At 48.2% G+C, this 18,748-nt stretch overlaps 1 protein-coding gene across 1 annotated transcript; it reads left to right on the top strand.

Moving 5' to 3' along the window:
- The first annotated feature begins 1,832 nt into the window (after nucleotides 1-1,832).
- On the top strand, nucleotides 1,833-18,461 carry SLC26A2 (solute carrier family 26 member 2). Its single transcript, XM_010399624.4, has 3 exons — nucleotides 1,833-2,816; nucleotides 8,047-8,691; nucleotides 10,427-18,461. The coding sequence occupies exons 2-3, from the start codon at nucleotides 8,059-8,061 to the stop codon at nucleotides 11,921-11,923; spliced, it is 2,130 nt and encodes a 709-aa protein (XP_010397926.1). The 5' UTR covers nucleotides 1,833-2,816; nucleotides 8,047-8,058; the 3' UTR covers nucleotides 11,924-18,461.
- The last annotated feature ends 287 nt before the right edge of the window (nucleotides 18,462-18,748 follow it).

Here is an 18,748-nt window from a genome sequence, read left to right as displayed (position 1 = left end):
GTTCTGTGCCTTAGCCTTGAGGAAGCAAAGAGCTGAAAGACTGGATGAAAGCAGCGTAAGGAAACAAGCAGAGTCCAGCAATTATTTAACTAAGCCTTCTAATAGACATCAGCACTCTGAAAATTTTACCACCTAATTACTTTTTGACTCTAGGTGACAATCTTGGACCGTGACACACACTGAGAGAGCAGCAGTTCTGCACAGATGTTTGTGGAGAACACTCTTTCTTGATAGCAATGTAATTGTGACATGCACAGTCCTGAGATACGGATAGAGCTTATTTCTTTTTGGTATCTTTATGGCTTAATTATTTTGATTATATACGAACTCTGCTTCATTGCATCTTTCCTTTTCTAATTACACCCTCTCCCCTCCAACCACTCAATTTTTACTTGGCATTTGTCTCATCCTTGATGGAAGCCTTTAGAGTAAAGCAGCTCATTTTAACTTTTGGTTTTGCCGAGCACTGAATGATGTTACTGAATTCAGTTAAATGCATTTCAAGCATTAGGATGGGCCTCTTTCTGTTACTTAGTCTGATGGGGTTTCTGAGTAAGTCAGACGTGCCACACGTAGACCTCTGTGTGTGTGTGACATTAATTAGGGCCTTCCAAGCCCAGCAGGTCAGGGTGAGGAGGAAGGTTTGGCCCAGCTCTGATAGAACTCACAGATGGGAACCAGGCAGTTCCATCTTCTCCATCTCCAAACTTAATGGAAGGCCTGAATCTCAGTGCGCTACCCGTTGTAGAGGGAGGGAAGGGCAAGGAGAGAAAATAATTCATTTTTAGCCACTTTCAGCATAACCCAGCCATCCTCCCACGGAGCTGTACCAGCTGGAGCAGGGCACGGGGCAGGGAGGTGCCCAGGGAGGGTGGGACTGAGGGCAGGAGGCTCCTTACACAAGGCTGGGAGCCAGATGGCACAAAGCTGAGAGCCAGGGGAAATCACAGGCTGACTTTATCTTCTGAGTGATAACACAGAGCTGGGAACCTGGGAAAGACTGGGAAGAGCCAGGGAGAGCCACTGCCTGTGGGGTTCATGGACAGAAGGCTGATAACACCATCACAGCCCACAGAGCAATGTGCCAGGTGGCAGCAGGGCACGGCGAGGCAGGACAGGAGCTGCTGGGCAAAAGGCAAGGAGGGAGGGCTCCCAGGGCCGCCCAGGAGTACCTGCTCGGTGGAACAAAGCATTTTCCAGGATTATTTTGCAGTCTGACAAACTGGTCTGTGGCGATTTGCTATTCCAGAGATGATGTGGTGATCTGGAGAAGCAGCAGGTTTGCCAGGCAGGCTCAGTGGGATGGGCAGATGGCACACACTGGCACTTGTGTGTCAGCAAACCCCAGCTCCTTGGCAGGAGATTCTGGAGCATGAGGAGCCCAGAGGCACATTTCTCCCAGGCCAAAGGTTGCCTCATCACAGAGATATATCAACCATAAAGCTTAATATACCTCGAGAAGAGGAAAGCAGTTGGAAGTGAAATGATTTAATTATCTTAAATAATTGCTTGGATTTTTTCCACCCATTTTTTAGAAAACCAGTCTAAAAATAAGAAGAAAAAAGCCTAGTTTTTTAGGTCCAGAAAAAAAAATGCTTGGGATTTTTTTCTTTTAATATCATGTTCCAAGAAGATATTATTTCCCTGTTTCTTCCATAAAGACATGATGTATTGTATGATCCGAGTTTTCCACAGCCTGTGCTTCTAGAACAAGAATGAAAATGCTGGAGCACCTGTTGCTTGGGTTTGTGATTTCTTATTAGGATTCTGTAGAGTCCCCCCACAAAAGGCTTTGAATGCTTTTGTCATAGATGTCACTCCTCCCCAGGATTTGCTCTGGTTGTCTTGGAGGCACCATATACTTCAAACTCAATTAAAACTCCTGTGGAAGTCCCTAAAGGGATTGGGAAGTCACACTCACTGATGCTTTTAACAATGGACAGTCAGGGGAGAGGGAGGGAGCTCTTCTATTTCCTTTGCAATTGCCTGTTTTGTTACCATGACATCTAATAAACCCTCATGGAGAAGGGAAATGTGTTCTATGGAAATATTCAATATTTCTACAGTAAGATTTACAGCATTTGCTTAACACTGAAAGACAAGAGCATGAATTCTGCAGGATGGAAGTTGGCTTTTTTTGCTCCGGCTGTGTATTAATGGGGTTTTTTGACAGCTCAGGGTTCCACCTGGAATGCAAATATTGGGCAATGTTTGACTTCAGATGGAATGTCTGCTTTTCTGTGCAAGCGGGGAAGGGAAGGCAGACGAGGCTGGGCATGGCCCCTCCGGCCTTGAACCTCCAGCCCAGAGACAAGAGCAGAGCACTGAACAGAAACCTGGGATTCTTAATCCACGTTGTCAAAGATCCTTCATCCTTCCCAGCTGGAAGTACCGCCCAGACAGACCCGGACCCTGGAGCAAAGAACACTGAGGGACTTTCAAGGACTTTTAATGAATCCCAGTGGTACCCCAGAGCAAAAAAGGGCCAGAAATTGTTACGGTTCCCCACCTGCACAAAGTTTAATCTCACTTCACCGCAGATTATCAACCCTATACTTTCAATTTAAAAGGGTTCAGTGCCAAGTAAAGGACCACGAGCGGTCCCGCGGAATCATTCGGAAGTGACCCGGGCCGGGGGGTGGAAGGGGCGCGGCTCTGCCCGGCCCTCCCTGCCCGGAGCGGGGCGGTGCTGCTGGGGCCCGCTGCGGGCAGGCGGTCCCTCCGTCCGTCCGTCCGTCCGTCTGTCTGTCTGTCTGTCTGTCCGTCCGTCGGTCGGTCGGTCCCAGCTGCCCCAGGTGCCCGGGGAGCCGCGGGCGGTGAGTGCCGAGGGAAGGGGGCGGGCAGGGGCTCGGGGGGCAGCGGGGTCCGGCTCGGAGCCTCCTCGGCTGCCGCTCGCACCCCCGGGAGCGGCTCGCAGGAGCCCGCAGGAGGAGAGGAGAATGCACATGGAAGCCGTAAGGAGGCTGGGTAGGAAGGCAGTGGGACCCCGAGGGTGAAAGTGAATGTTAAAAGCTAGCGTTAAAGCTAAATTATTGCTCTGACTTCCCTTCGGCTCTCCCGGGAGTGTAAGCGTTGGTTTGGCTTCCAAAGCGCTCAGCAAAACCCCGCAGCTGCAGGAGGTACACAGCGTGTGGAGTTCTTCTTGCAGGTTTTTAGTAATTTTATTTATTTTTATTAATTAAAACACAACAACCAAGGCAATTGCGTTGTCCGGCGCAATGCCGGTGGGTTTCCATCGGGATCGGAGGGTCTCTCCCAGCCCTGCGGATGCAGCCCGGGCCGGGGTGGGCAGTGTGGGATGCCCTGGGCTGAGCTGGCAGCTGCTGCCCTTCCTCAGCCCATCCCCACTGCCCAACACAGCTCCTCAGTGCTCCACCTTTCCCTGCTATCAGAAAGGGTGGGAGAGGGGCCCGAACACAGGAATAACTTGCTGAAAGGACCTCTTGGCAAACTCTCCGTAAGAAATCCGGGTGGGAGGGAACCTGCTGGAGGGATCTGCTTCAGCCAGGGCAGGGCAGAGCAGCCAACACACTCAGCTGCCCTTGGGAGGTGACACAACTTCCCTGGAATATCTGGCTGCCAGCAGGGAGCCGATTCCATGGGATCTTCCCCAAAAGTGCTGCTGCTCGGGAGAAGTGACATTTGGAGTAGGAGGAGATCACACAAGCGAGGTTTTATTGTCTGGCTTTGTGGGTTTTCCCTCATGAGCAGATGGCTGCTGGTTACTGTGCCAAAAATGAGGCAGCTCTGTCCCCAGATGGGTTCCTTAAACGTGGTTTTCATTATTCACATTATTTTCAGTCTTTTGTGGAAGTAAATGTTTGTGGCTTGAATGTTTTGTTGGAGGATATGAAGGATTTTGTCAAATTCCAAGGTGCAGGCAGTGTTGTTCCAGTGCTTATCTGGGTGTTATCACGGTAATATTGAATTTCCTTGTTGCTCCACAACAATAAAGACATTATTTGAAAAAGGCTGTTGTCCAACAAGGGAAAGGCCAAAGATATAGTTGTCAAAATGCTGTGATATACTTTCCTTTTATATTCTTCGTGGGGCCATTTTCTAAGGGCCCAGCTCTGGTTCAGTTTGTGTGGAACTTGGATTTCTGATTCACCTGCTTCTCCTTTACAGTTCTCCAGAAATTGTTCATGTCTTTTTAGATCATGGATTTAGTTTTTAGTGCATGTAAGTTCTCCTGTCTAGCAAAGGGTACCTGAGGGTGGGGGGTGATCACATGCAGTGACAATTTAAATGTAGAAAAATAAGGAAAACTGAGATGGGTCTTACAGAAAGAATACTTTTGATTTAGTTTCTACTCTGAAATGCTCACATCCAAAGTTTCAACTTGAAGTAGTTGTTTCAGCAGGTGAGTGAGCTTCACAATCCATTTTTCTCTTATTCTCAAGGTGACTCTGATCTGCCACGGAGGAATGAAGTCCAAGCCAGCCCTGGGCTGCAGGGAGTGCTCCCCCAAAAACAGAAGCCAGGCAGATGCTGCCACATCATGGGATCAGAGAGAAAGGCCCAGATGGACTCCAGAAATAGTCTGGAGGTCTGATGACTTTTACAGACTGCAGGACCTCCCCATATCTTTATTTTATGGCAGTCGGTTGATAACAGATACTGGAAATTTCCTCAGCTCTGTCTTGTACTTTTTTTATCTGAAGCGGAGTTTGTGGCAAGGAGACACGCCTGAAAGGCCAAAAGGAGTGATAAAAGTGAATTCTAGGTTGTGTGTAAATAGCAGCTGTCAGAATAAAAACCACAGCAGCTCCTTTTCTAAGCTAAATGTACAGACCGTCCTTCAGTGTCCAAGCCATGAACCAAAGGGGGTTTTCTCAGGGTTGGTTTGGGGTTTTTTTTATGTTTAAGAACAAAATCCAGTTTTATTAGACAAGCCTGGGCTAACGGTTACAAAATTAATACAGGGCAGCATTTTGAGGCAGAAAAGGGTGAAATGAGTGTTGGAAATTGTGTCATTTCCTACTATCCTGACATGGCAAGGGGCAGGAACTGTGTGGTGAAAGGTCCTTTTCATGCCATGGAGAGAAAGCTGTCATGCAAGTCAGCACAAAGACCCAGTATGTGCTTGGAGTTCTGGAGCCAAAAAGGTTTTTACTTAGAACATTTCCCTACTGTCTGGACACAACTGAAACCCAGGCACCCCCTCCCATGCAGATGTTTTACAGCAGCAGTCAGCTGAGCTGTCTGGGGTTTGTCTTGGCACATTTAAGAAAATTCCCAGGATTGAGGGAGCTGCCTGCAAGTCCTGGATGAGGGACAGAAGGAATCAGAAGGATTTTCCCTACTGAAATTTTCACTAAAATCTCAGAGAACAAACTCATTGCTACACATAAAAAGTAGTCTGGGTCGATTTTTTTCCCCTCAGCTTTCACAGCGTTGATTTGCTGAGCTTTGGGTGGGTGAGAAGCCTTTTGATTTGTAACTCTGTGCTGGTAAAATGAATAAAACTTCGTGAGCAAATACAGCTCTAAAAAGTGCTTTTGCAAAATTAGAGCTGACACAGGCTTTTGTAATAGTCACTTGGTCCTCACTGTGTATTTCGGGGGGGTTGTGAGGGCTGTAAATTGTCCCTGAGCACACTTTGTAGTCCTGTACAGGTGGGTGAGATTGGAGACCTGGAAGGGAGAAATGGGGGTCTCCTCCAAGTGTGATCACTGGATCATCTTGGGGTTACCACTTCTTGCAGTGCAGTTTCTTCATTTAAAGATCCTAATTCTTCATGTGGCTCTTCTGAGCCCATAATTGTTCTAAAGCACATTAAAGAAACTGAGTTGGAAAGGATTAGCCAAGGGAAGCTCATCGTTACCAGGTGTCTGCCCTAGCATGTAACAGAGCACAAGCTCTGTGGTTGTGATAGGTCATGATTCAGGAGGAATTTCCCCATGGAAAGGGTGCTCAGGCCTTGGAACTGCCCAGGGAGGTTTGGAGTGCCCATCCCTGGAGGTGTCCAAGGAAGGGCTGGAGGTGGCACTCAGTGCTCTGGGCTGGGGACAAGGTGGGGATTGGTCACAGCTTGGACCCGATGGTCCTGAAGGGCTTTTCCAGCCTCAGGGATCCTGGGATATTACAGCAGGGAGGGATACAGCCCCTGTCACACAGAAAACCCATCCCTGCTGATCCATCAGGCTGTCCGTGGTTTGGGGTCTGCATTTGAAACCCTCTTTTCAGTACCAGTTCAGTTCAGGCTGGCAAAGAGTGGCTGGGTTTGGTTATTTGGGAGGGTGCAGGAGCTCACCCACCAAAGAGACGCTCCCTGTCTAGGTCTGGGGTGAGTGGAAACACCTTTGGGAGTCCCAGCATGGAGCAGGAGATAAAATAGAAACTCCTCACCTGGTATTTTCTGTCAGCATCTGCTGGGTGTTGATAGGTCTGCAGCTCCAGGGACAAGACACCACGGTGTGAGGTGGGACAGTTGGATTCATTGGGTGGAATTACCTTCTGATTGGTTATAGAAGTCTCTGAAGAAGCCATTCTGAATATTAAGTTCTGTAGTTGCTTCAACTCTTGTGGGTTCCTTCAGCTCAGGCTGTCCTAAGACAGTAGGTACCACACAAAGTCACTTCTCTCACTTCTCTCTCCCGTGTTTTTGGGAGACTCTAACTGAAGGGGTGGTAGCAGTGAGTGTTTTAATTAGGAAATACTTCTTTACCAATAGGGTTGTCCAGCCCTGGCACAGCTGCCCAGGGAAGTGCTGAAGTCCCCATCCCTGGAGGGATTTAAAACTTGGAGATGTGGCACTTGGGGACATGGTGGCCTTGGCACTGCTGGGAACGGTTGGACTCGATGATCTCAGAGGGATTTTCCAACCTGAATGACTCCACAGCTCTGTGATGTTGTAGCTGCTTGTGAAATGGTGATTAAGTGAACACATTCTGAGGCAAACTCAAGTGGCATCCTCAGCACCGCCAGTTCCAGTAGCAATTTATTAATTGGTACAGTTAATTCAGATCAATTGGACAATTAATTGGGCAATTAATTCAGTGGTGAGCATTCCATGGACAGAAGTCTGGCTGATGTTTGCACTGCATGGAAAAGACGTGAGCAGCACATAAAATCCATGTTGTCACTGGCACTCTGGGACTGCAGTGCCAGAAAGGGAAGCCTGGCAGTGACACTTCTCAGGGTTCTCTTGCTGCGTCTCACCCCAGACCAGTGAGTTTCTGGCTGAAACAGCCTCACTGTGCTGGTAGTAGCAGCTGTTGGGGCTGAAGGAGTTTTCTGGAGGATTCTGGATGTTTTCTGAAAGTGGAAGTGCTGGCAGTCACTTGGTATGCTCAAGTTCCATTAGGGTTTGTCTCATCAAGACTTTGCTCCTTCCCAGTCAGGCAATATGTTCCCAGTGTTAAATTATTGGTATAATCACCCTGCTTTACTGTCTGTGGACAGCTTGGACTAGAGCACAAGTTCCAGCAGAAGTGTCCCACCTACCTTTCCTTATGCCCATCAGTGTGTTTTCCACTTGCATACATTGTTTTGATCAGGCGCAATTTCCTTGTAAAACCAGCTTTTCAAAGTGTGAGATGCATTTTTTTGCAGTGTGTCATTGGCTGTAAAAAAGCCACTTCGTAGGTAACAAACCTTTGCGGTATTTGGCAGGTGCAATCACGGCATTAGAAAAAGAATAACCCACAAGAGATGTAAACTGAGCTGCACTTGCCTGGAAATGTCCCACTGGAATGGCTGCTGCTCTACAATAAACCCTCTGTCTGGCTTTGCAAGGTGGAACAGGCTGCAGGCAGAGATTTTCTCAGGGAAGCCTCCCAGGAAGGCAGTGCTGCTGCGTTCCTTTCCACTTGCCAACGCTGCCAGCAGCAGGTGTATGCCACAGGGCGTCAGCTTCCCTCCTGGGAAAGGTCATTCCTTGCTTGACAGGGATACAGAGGGGAGGCTCGTTCCCAGTTTGCCTGGAAATTGCTTCGTCTCTGCTGAACTGAGACTTTCAGCCCTTGCTTTTCATAAATGCTGTGTTCAAGTCTCACACTGTACATTCATTTTTGGTTTAATGGTATTTCTTTGTGTTTTTAGTGAGTCCTTGTGATGGCAGTAATGACAGAGACCAGCAACATCCACGCAGTGACAGGAGGGCCAGAAGGAGATGATGCCAAGTGCGGTTTCCGTCACAGGATGTTCCTGGAACCCCAAGAGGAGAAGAAGAGCATGAAGGCTCTGCTGCTTAAGCAAGCAAAGAAAACTTGCAGCTGCACCCCAGCCAAAATTAAAGATTGTGTTTTGGGGTTTTTCCCCATCTTACAGTGGCTCCCTAAATACAAACTCGGGGAGTATCTCCTGGGGGATATAATGTCTGGTGTGATCGTGGGGGTCCTGCTGGTCCCACAGTCCATTGCCTACTCTCTCTTGGCTGGGCTGGAGCCCATTTATGGCCTTTACACGTCCTTTTTCGCCTGCATCATTTACTGCATCTTTGGCACCTCCCGCCACATCTCCGTTGGCATCTTCGGGGTGGTTTGCCTGATGGTGGGGCAGGTGGTGGATCGGGAAGTGGAGAGAGCTGGCTATGACCTGGAGCCAGCTGTGCTCAGTGCCCTGCCAGGCCCGGGAGGGGATGGGAACAGCACCGGCAACGGGACGGCACCGCAGCCGCTCTGTGACAAAAGCTGCTATGCCATGGCCGTGGCTGCCACCATGACCTTCATCTCTGGAGTTTACCAGGTGAGGGGGGATGGACAGACAGCTGTGGTGTGCAAATAGTTGTAATTCTTCTGGGGGGGACTGTCCCCATCCTGCTGGGCTTGCACATGTCCTCAATCTGCACCTCAGGGCACTGTGGGGCAGGAAACTCCTCTGGGTGCTCTCCCTATTTTTTAACAGCTTTTCCTGCCTGCGTTGCTTCTCTCTTGGGGACTGTAAGGACCTGCACATCCACCTCCAGCTCTCGAGGTCTGCTCACCACCTTCCTCACTGTGGTCTGAAGCTCTGTTTATTTTTTTTGCACTAGACCCCATTTCATTGGGCCAAAATGCGGCGCCTCAGCTCCTAATTCCAGTCTTTAATCATTTGCCTTTAACAAAGAAAAATTTAGACGGTAAAAGTATCCCCAGTTTCTTTTTATTCGTAACTGTACTTTTAAAATTTGCTGTTGGCCCATTTCAAGCCAAAACAATGCCATTGTATGGAAAGGATACTACTGAGGATAAAATACATTTTATATATCTCTACATATTCTCTAGAAGTCACTGCCTGCCTAAATTAAAGCAGGTATCCATGTTTTAGAGTGTCATGCATTAACCAGAGTGGGATGATTTTTAGCAGTACTGCAGAGCTGTGGTATTTGAGTTTGTGAGTTCACATTCATTTGTTCTCATCTGTCCAGGGTGACAACCCTGGACAAAATTTATAGGAGGGGAAAAAAAACATATTTGTGATACTTTAAAACACGGGTTTCAGACACAAGCTGGAACTTTTTGTACTGCAAGTTCATATTGAGTTATTTCCGAAATATTCTGGGCCTCCCAAGGTACCCTGGGTTTTGAGTTTCATCCCTGTTGGATGGATGCAGTTTTGGAGTTGTGAATTGCACTTCATATTCCTTGCAAGTACAAATACTTAATTAAGTTTCTTTGTATGAAGAAATCAATTTATCTTCAGTCCCTCTGAATATTAGGCATATTCTTTACAGGCCAACACCCTCAAACTTATTTTTTTCAATCAGAATCACGTGTTCTTTGTATCATAAACTTTACCATAAAATCCTAAAAAGCAAATCTTCTCACACCAGTTAATACAGCCTAACGAGGTAAGCTCGTTAATGTTTTACACTTAGAACAACCTTGAATTAATTACCAAGGCTGTGAGGGAGCCTTTTGTAGAGCTCTGGGCTGATTTCAGCCAGTCCAGATCCTAAACCTTCCCTCTCTTCAGTAATACTTTGAGATTCTCATGGAGTTCCCAGTTCTCTCTGTTTCTATGATCTGCAGCCCAGGAGTTTGCAGCTCACAGACTGAGTCAGAGGCACCAAACTCTGCCGTGCAGAGGACAGTTGGTACACCCAAGCTGTGGGTTTATTGCAGGTTCTGAACTCCAGTGTAAGGCAGACAAAGGCCACCAGAAACGTTTTAGATGCCTGCAAAGTTCACAGAGTTTATAGGAACTGAGAGAGAAATGGCAAAAGCAGACAGTATTTCAAACGTGGGTTTTGGGGTTTTTCCCCCCCCGGTTTTCTTCTTTTCTTTTTTCCTCACCAGGGTAATTAGCAGAGCAAACAATAAACATTTGTTCAGGGGATTGAGACCCCCAAAAAGCCTGATTTGAATACTGGAGACTTTTCTCCATGCTCAGACCATGCCTTGTCCTCCAGGGCCATGCACAATGTTGGGGTTTTTATCCCAGCTGACAAAACCCGTGGGATTTGTGCCCTGATGTGCTGTGTGTGGTTGATTCCTTCCAGGTGGCCATGGGTTTATTCCAAGTGGGCTTTGTCTCCGTGTACCTCTCGGATTCGCTGCTCAGTGGATTTGTCACAGGGGCCTCTTTCACTGTCCTGACCTCACAAGTCAAGTACCTGCTGGGCCTGGACATTCCTCGGAGCGGGGGCGTCGGCTCCTTCATCACCACCTGGATAAACATCTTCAGAAACATCCACAGGACCAACATCTGTGACCTCATCACCAGCTCCTTGTGCTTCCTGGTGCTCATCCCAAGCAAAGAGCTCAACGAGCGCTTCAAATCCAAGCTCAAGGCTCCAATTCCAGTGGAACTCTTCGTGGTTGTGGCAGCCACTCTGGCGTCTCACTTTGGGAAGCTGAGGGAGACTTACGGCTCCAGCGTTTCCGGGCACATCCCAACGGGGTTTCTGCCGCCGCGCCCTCCAGACTGGGCCCTGATTCCCAACGTGGCGTTGGATGCCATCCCCATTGCCATTATTGGCTTTGCCATCACCGTGTCCCTGTCGGAGATGTTTGCCAAGAAGCACGGATACTCCGTGAGGGCCAACCAGGAGATGTACGCCATTGGCTTCTGCAACATCATCCCCTCCTTCTTCCACTGCTTCACAACCAGCGCAGCTCTTGCCAAAACCCTGGTCAAGGAGTCCACGGGCTGTAGGACCCAAGTGTCCGGCATTGTGACCAGTTTGGTGATCCTCTTAGTCCTCCTTGTGATCGCACCTTTGTTCTACTCCCTGCAGAAATGCGTCCTCGCCGTCATAACCATCGTCAACCTCCGCGGAGCCCTGCGGAAGTTCAGGGACCTGCCCAAAATGTGGCACCTGAGCAGGGTGGACACGGTGATCTGGGGGGTCACCATGGCAGCCACGGCGCTCATCAGCACCGAGATCGGGCTCCTGGTGGGGGTTTGCTTCTCCATGCTCTGCGTGATCTTCCGCACCCAGCGGCCGGAGGCGCCGCTGCTGGGCTGGGTGGCTGAGTCAGAGACCTACGAGTCCCTCTCTGCCTACAAGAACCTGCAAACCAAGCCCGGGGTCGTGGTGTTTCGCTTTGAAGCCCCCCTCTACTACATCAACAAGGAGTGCTTCAAATCCACCCTCTACAAGCAAACTGGGGTCAACCCCGTGGGGGTGAAGGCAGCCGAGAAGAAAGCAGCGAAAAGAATGCTCAGGGAGAAGGAGGTGGGGTCTGGGGACAACCAGAGCAGCGTCCCTGTGGATTTTGGGTCGGGACCTGTGGGGTTTCACACCATAGTGATCGACTGCTGTGCAGTGCAGTTCCTGGACACGGCCGGGATCCGCACGCTCAAGGAGGTCTGCAAGGACTACGAGGACATCGGTGTCCACGTGCTGCTGGCCCAGTGCAACCCTTCCGTCAGGAGCTCCCTGCTCCGAGGGGAGTTCTTCAAGGAGGGGGAGGACCACCTGCTCTTCCACAGCGTGCACCAGGCCGTGGACTTCGCCCTGGGCACGCAGGGGCACGGTGCTTCTAAGAACTAACTTGGGAAGATAGGAGCTGGAAAAAATGCTGGGAAAACGTGTGTGTGTGTCTATGCAATCTGCGTGCTCAGTGGTACCTGTGTGCTCAGACTGCAGGGCAGGCTGGTGTCAGCACACTGGTACTGGCCATTCTCTCTGGATTTTCCTGCCAGGTGTAGTGATTCCATAGGAGGTACTGAATGAAGGCAGTTCTCAATCTGATTGTGGCCAATCTGTGGATCTGAGTTTTCACAGGGTCGTTCATCTCATGTCTCCTCTCTGGAACTTTCTGTGTCTCAGTTCTGCTCTTAAGTTGTGATCAGGTCTTTTTTGCAACCCTGTCCTGGTGGATGGGGTGGGATTTTGGAGTATTCTGGACATCCTGTCCGGCTGAAGAATGAGGCAACTCATTTCTCACCCCTCATTCTGGTGTTGCCTTTCCATCACCACACCCTTGTGTTTGCCAAGGAATGGCTGCCAGGGACTGTTTGCTCTGGTCTTTACTGGGCAGTGTTTGGTTTTGCAACCTCCCTGAACCTGAGACAGGTAGAGAAATCAAATCTAAACATGCAGGAAGATACCTTAATGAGTATCTTCTAACCAAGCACCTCTCACCTCCAGAGGTTTTGGCACTGCCTCTTAATTCAGCCAGGCCACAAGGGCATGGTTATCTCATTTCTCCTCAGGCCTTTACTGCCCTGTGCCCATGGAAATGTTGCCTCTCCAGCTTGATTTTAATGATTTCTTTTTTTTCCAGAGATGACTCTCTAGAAGTCTGATTCATGCTTATGGGCAGTCCGTTGTTTTCCTAATATTTAGGAGCTCTTTAGAATTGTGAACATTAGATATGGAAAATATCTAGTTCTTTAATTTTAACCAAAAAAAGTCCCTTCTAGGCAGTTTCTTATGCCAGGCAGATGGAATCACAGGCACCAAAGTGAAAAGGGACAAACAGATTATCCAACATCTGCCCAGATGTGTCCATGTCACACAGACTTTGTGCATGAATGCAGGATTTATTGGCTATAAACCCTTTGCTCTGTCCTGGACTTTATACAATGGGAGTGCACAGACCAATTGGAAAAGGAGGCAGGAAAATTCTTTGCCGAACTTTATTTCACCAGGTCAGTGTAAATAGAACTTTTTACTTCGATTTTAAATTATGTGGAAGTGAAGAGTGCCTGTTCTTCATGCTGAAATAGAAGGGTAGGAAGAGGTTCTCTTTCCTCACAGCAGTAGAATACAATTGTGAAGGCAGAACTGAGAGATGAACAGGTTTTCCTGAGTACCAGCTATACATAGCACACATCCCTGGAAGAGCGTGCTTTCCTCCCAGAGGAGTTTACAGTCTGAATCTCGCAGGTGCTTCACAGCTTTTAAAAGGGAAAGGTGCTGTGTACAGACAATATTCTCATCCTTAATAATTGAAAAATAATGAGTCGGGAGTCAAAAAAGGCATACAATTCAATAGGAATCGTGACATGTTTACTAAATAGATATTTTGAGGTATCTCAAAATTTTCTAGCATATTTCTAAGATATGTTTTGTTTGGGTGTTTTTTCTGAGCAAGGGCCAGTAACTATTCTCTTCTTTCTGTGAAAGCTGAATGTCATGCATCACTTCATTCTGGGAACCTCAAAGAAGGACGAGGCAGCAGGAGGATGAGTCCTTTCTGTGCTGACTGAACTTTCACTACATTTTTAGGACGCCAGAGCAGCATAGAAGTACTGGGGGAGGTGAGGGGTGGCTGTAGCACATCTTGGAAAGGAGAACCTCACTGAGATCCGCCCATTCCGTGTCCTAGAACTGGCACTGGTGAGGAAAGGAGCCTCTGTGTGTCACAGAGAAAAGTCTGTCATACTCAAACCCCACAAATACTGTTCTGTCTCAGCCTTGAGGCTTGTTTATGCCAGGGGATGAATCCCAAATTCTGCTGAATTTCTCCTTTGCTGCCCTTACCTCCTGCAGGAACGTTTTTATTCTGGGCTGAGGATCCTCTGTGCAGTCCGGGGAGTGGAAAGCACTGAACTGGCATTGCCAGGGAGGACTGGGCTGAGCTGTATAAAAGCAGTGAGCGGGGGCAGTGCCCGTGTGGGGAGGGCAGGGTGGAAGTTCTGCTGTAATTTTTAACCAAACCTGTTTTGTGTGGAGTTCCCACTCGGAGCCCTTGGGGGGAAGGTTTGTCCCCACGGGGATGGCAGTGCCATGGCCTGGGGGAGTCCCTGTGCAGCACACTTTGTTCACAGCATCAGAAAGAATCTCTGGAACTTTGAACAGAAGCCTCGATGGAGTTTTTGAAACGCTGGTTTTTAACTCCTGTTTTGCCAGAGGGCAGAGCAGTGCGAGGAGCACTGAAAGTGCTGATGAAAACCGACAGCACGTGGTTGTTGCAAATGTTGTTTTTGTTATCGAAAATGTTCCTGCCTTCCTGCAGCGACTTGTTCTCACTCCTTCGCCCCTGAGGCATGGGCAGGACACAGGGAGAGGAGGAAGGAGCAGCTGGCCAGGAGACTTCAGGGCAGGTCAGCCACGAGTGGGACCAAAGTCGAATAAAAACTGCTCCGGGTGATTCTTTCCTCTTTCCGTGCTGCCCGGGTGGAGATTTTTTTTTTTCAGCTGTGACCATGCACAGGTTTGTGTACCCAAATTCTAAACCTTTGTTTATTAAAAGATGGCTTTGCAGATCCATTCCTGCCTGTGCCAGGAATGGAGGGAGGAGTAGCAATGGTAACCACAAGGAGGATACTCTTCCCACAGCTAGCGGGATGTTTATTTGTGGCTCCTGGGGGTTTAATTACATAAAAGCACAATAAAACAGCCATAAAATGATTTTTCAGGTAATTAAATTAGATTATAGCTAAAAGATGTAGTGCAGTGATTTATGTTTACCTGGAGCACGTTGCATTCGGCCTCAGCGCTGTTTGTGCAGCCTCCAAATTCCATTTCAGGCAAAACACAAGAAACTGTTAAAATGCAACAGCAAAAGCAGCCAGGCAACCAAAAGAAATACTTTCAATGTTCTTATTTAAAGTAACATCCAGGGGTCACAGCATTAATAAGTCTGTATTAATGCACTGCCCTGGTTAAAAGGGAGCTGAAATAAATGCCATTTGCCAGAGTTCAGTGCAATAGGGAGTTCTTGGGAATTAACTGGAGATTAGAGCTTGTTATGGCTGGAATTTCTTAAAGCAGAGGGTTCCAGCCCTTTCCCTTCTAGAACTGGAACCATTTTTTAGCAGTGACATGAATCTGATTTGAGCCCACTGGCAAGAGGCACGTTTTGCTTGAATTTCTTTATGGACCCCTTAAAGCACTCCAGTTTTATCTTTAGGGACTGGAGATCACTGCTTGGAAGCTTTTGCTCCAAAGGATTTGTTTTCTAAAGGAATTCCATATATTCATATACATTACATTGCTGTGTAATGGATGCAGCAGCTGAATAAATCCATTTATGCTTTTGTGATATTCTTGTACTGTCCTGCAAAGGGCTCTCCTGCCTTCTGCTGTTTTAAATGAGCAGTGGAAAGCACGTGCCAGGTTTTTTAAGGGGAAGTCTGCCATACTCACTGCTCTCTGTGCCTTCCCTCATCCCCTGAATTTGTAAACTATGGGAAGAGGGGCCCTCAGAACAACTGGGTTTGGGTTATTCATCTGTCTTCCTTCAGCACCCCAGGCCAGACTGGAAGATGGTGTAAATCAGTTCATCTCTATTCCCAAACGTCCCAACCAGCAAATATCAGACTAAATGAAGAACTAAGAGATCATTAGCACGTTCATTAATGACAGCAGCAGAGCGTTATGGAAATGAACACTCTCAGTCTCAGCTGGGATGAAAATCTTGAGCGCTCTCCTGCTGAATGCCAGGCTCTGTTTTTTTCCTCGTGTGTTGCTGCTGTGGCTGAGCAGTGGCAGCTCCTCCTGACGTGGCAGCTGCCCTGATAAATGTTTCACTTGTCTGAGTGCTTTGACATGGAAACCACTTTCAGTCCACTTCCCAGAACAGGGACAGGGGGCAGTGGGCACGCGGTGCTTATTTGGGGTTTGTACTGACATTGCCAACCTGTGATTTAGTGATGCTGATTTCCTTTAAGCCATTGCAGCTCCACCTGTTCCCAGTTCACTGCAGGGCCAACCTCTGCCTTCCTGATGCTTCTTTTTTGTGTTTTGCTGCAAGGCACAGAATAGGGACTGTAAACAGAAGGATTTGTGTGTGTTGGTGTTCCAGGTGACCTGCTGCTCCGTTTCCACCGTGCTTTGATAAGGCCAAAGCTCCTGGGCAGTAAAGCGAGTGTTAAACAACCCAAACTCCCCCCAGTCCTCTGGGAGAACAAGGGCTGGGGGCTCTGCTGGGTGAGGGGGCCCCCCAGGAGCCTCAGCCAGGTTTGGGGCTGGCAGAGGGTTCAGAGGGTTTGTGGAGGAGTTGGTGCTGCCCAGGAGCCGCCGATGAACCTGGAGGTGTTTTTGTTAAGGGGTTACTGTGACTTTAGGGTGTCGTGCCTTTGTCCACAGTGAGTGTGGCACAAGCCACTGTGCTGAGCTCTGTGTGCCGGGGATTTCTGGGGTTGTGGTTGTTTGTTTTTGTCTAATTTTAATCTCAGTCCACACCTGGCTGTCCCAGCCAGGCCAGCAGAGCTGCAGCCATGGAGGGTGCTCCCTCCTGGGAGAAATCACAGCCACCCTTTTGTCTCTGCTCACTTCTGCTGCTGCTGCCTTCCTTTTGCCACGAGGTTAAAACCTGCTGCTGGTGGGGCTGAAGAGCAGAGGTGGGAATTGCAGGCAGGAAAACATCCTGGCTTTAAGCCAGTCCATGCCCAGAGCCTTCCTTGTGCTGAGGTTGGTGAACTCAGCCTGTGCTCAGTCCTAGGTGAAACTCTTCAGGCAAAAATCTGTTTCAGGGCATTATCTTCTGCTGGGGGTTGGGTTTTTTCCACCTGCTTTGGAAAAGTGATTCAATGCTTGAGGTAATTCACATTTTTTAAGTGGTTTTTTTTTTTAAGTACCATGGCTAAGCTGCTGAAGCTGGGATGCAAATACTCCTGTGCTGCTCTTGCCCTGCAGGGGCTTTGTATCTTCGTGGTTGAATTTGTCCTGCTGGGTGTAGGATGATGTTGTGGGACTCCAGTAGGGATGTAACTCCAGTATTGGTGTGTTTCTCCACACTAGAAGGGTTTGCACTTCCCTGCTGGCACAGACAAGAGGAGTCCTGTCTTCAGTGCAGGCTTTGTACTGGGAATGACCTCGTTAAGTCCCAAGAATTAATTACACTGGGTCATCATCTTCATAAGCCTTTGTAGGATCGACTGCTCGTGTGAAAATCAACCTGATCTTTACAATTTCAGACAAATTCTATCTGAAGTGGAAATAATTCTGAGCCTTGCTTTTTCCTTTGTGATCATTGCAGTGCTAAAAGCAAGGCCTCTGGTTGGGTAAAATGGCAAATATTTAATATATATATATATATATATTTAGTTCATAGCATAATTGCACCTGTCTATTTTATTTTCTAGAGGTTCTGTCAGCTAAGGCATAATGGTATTCTTTGATGTGCAAATTAATAAAGTATTTCAGCATTGGACAGAGAATCAAATTTCCATTGAGGTGAAATCCCTGCTAAAATATTTGAATTCCAGCTCTGAAAGCACTTAGTCCAGATCCCAAAGGGTTTAAAGACTCCACACGGAGGTAGGAAGCATTTTGTTGAACTTGGGTCCAATTTTTTATGTCTGATTTTTTACTTAAAGAAGTCAGTTTTATGTATATTTGAAGAGCAGCTGAGACATGGTTAAGGAGAGGTGAAATCTTATTTTTTCTGACAAGCACATGATGCTTTGAGTCTTTAGTCTCATGTTCCTGACCGTCTCTAGTGCCTTGGTACGTTCTGGGGGATGATTTTTTGAATAATTTAAAATTCAGAATAATTTTAGATGGTTGCAAATAATCCTCTGCAGAACAAACAAAATGGCAAACTGTGCCTGGAGTTTGTTGGAGAATCAGTTGAACCAAACAGGACCTCAAGACTGGAACAGGTCCCATTGGTCAGCAGATCTGACCCGTTTACAAAATAATTTATGTGTTACTGGAGCACAGTGTGGGGGAATTGTGTAACGGGTAGAAAAAAAATCACTTGATTTTTTTTGCTGTGACTTGTCTGTGCAGTAAAAATAAATAAAAATAAGGTGTAAACCCCCGCAGGTGGGTGGTGGAGCACGGGGTGCTGGGGGAGCTGTGTCACTCCGTGCTGGCAGGGACTGTCCCCGTGCCCAGCGTGGGGACAGAGGTGCTGCCACCACCCCCTCCCTCAGTGCCGGGCTCACCCACCGAATGTTTGCAGGGAAAACTGGATTTTGTCACGAGCTGTCTCATGTCCTGCTGCCAGCCCTGTGTCCATCCTCTGCGTGGTGGTGGCTCTCCCTTGCCCTGTCCTGTCTGAGCTGGCTCCATTGTTATTTTTAACTGTTCCTGTGCCTTTTTGTCACGTTTTTAGCGTGGGAGCTTTCTGTCAAATCTGGTAAAATCATTGGGGTTTCTTCAGCACAATTAAAAGATGAGATTTATGGGGTTTTTTGTTGTCGAACGAGTGCTTGATCATGAAATCCCAGGATGGGGGAGGTTGGGAGGGACCACAGTGAGTCACTGGTGCCACTCCCTACTCCAGCAGGGCCATCCCAGAGCATAGGGCACAGGATGTGTCCAGAGGGCTCTGGAATATCCCCAGGGAGGAGACTCCACCAGGACACTCTGCTGGCTCAGGGACAGCTCCTTGTCCCCCAGGATCCCCACATCCTTCTCCACAGAGCTGCTCCAGCAGGTTCCCCCAGCCTGTGCTGCTACATGGGGTTGTTCCTC

The sequence above is a fragment of the Corvus cornix genome, chromosome 13, assembly GCF_000738735.6.
Source record: "Corvus cornix cornix isolate S_Up_H32 chromosome 13, ASM73873v5, whole genome shotgun sequence".
In the NCBI taxonomy this organism is placed as follows: Eukaryota; Metazoa; Chordata; class Aves; order Passeriformes; family Corvidae; genus Corvus; species Corvus cornix.
The sequence above is the reverse complement of the archived record's forward strand: the minus strand, read 5'-3'. Positions and strand labels throughout refer to the sequence as shown.

Excerpts from the sequence above, each read along its gene's own strand:
- SLC26A2 (XM_010399624.4), top strand. The coding sequence starts at position 8,059 with ATGGCAGTAATGACAGAGACCAGCAACATCCACGCAGTGACAGGAGGG. Across the intron at positions 8,692-10,426 it reads TCATCTCTGGAGTTTACCAG|GTGGCCATGGGTTTATTCCA; the intron begins GTGAGGGGGGAT and ends GATTCCTTCCAG.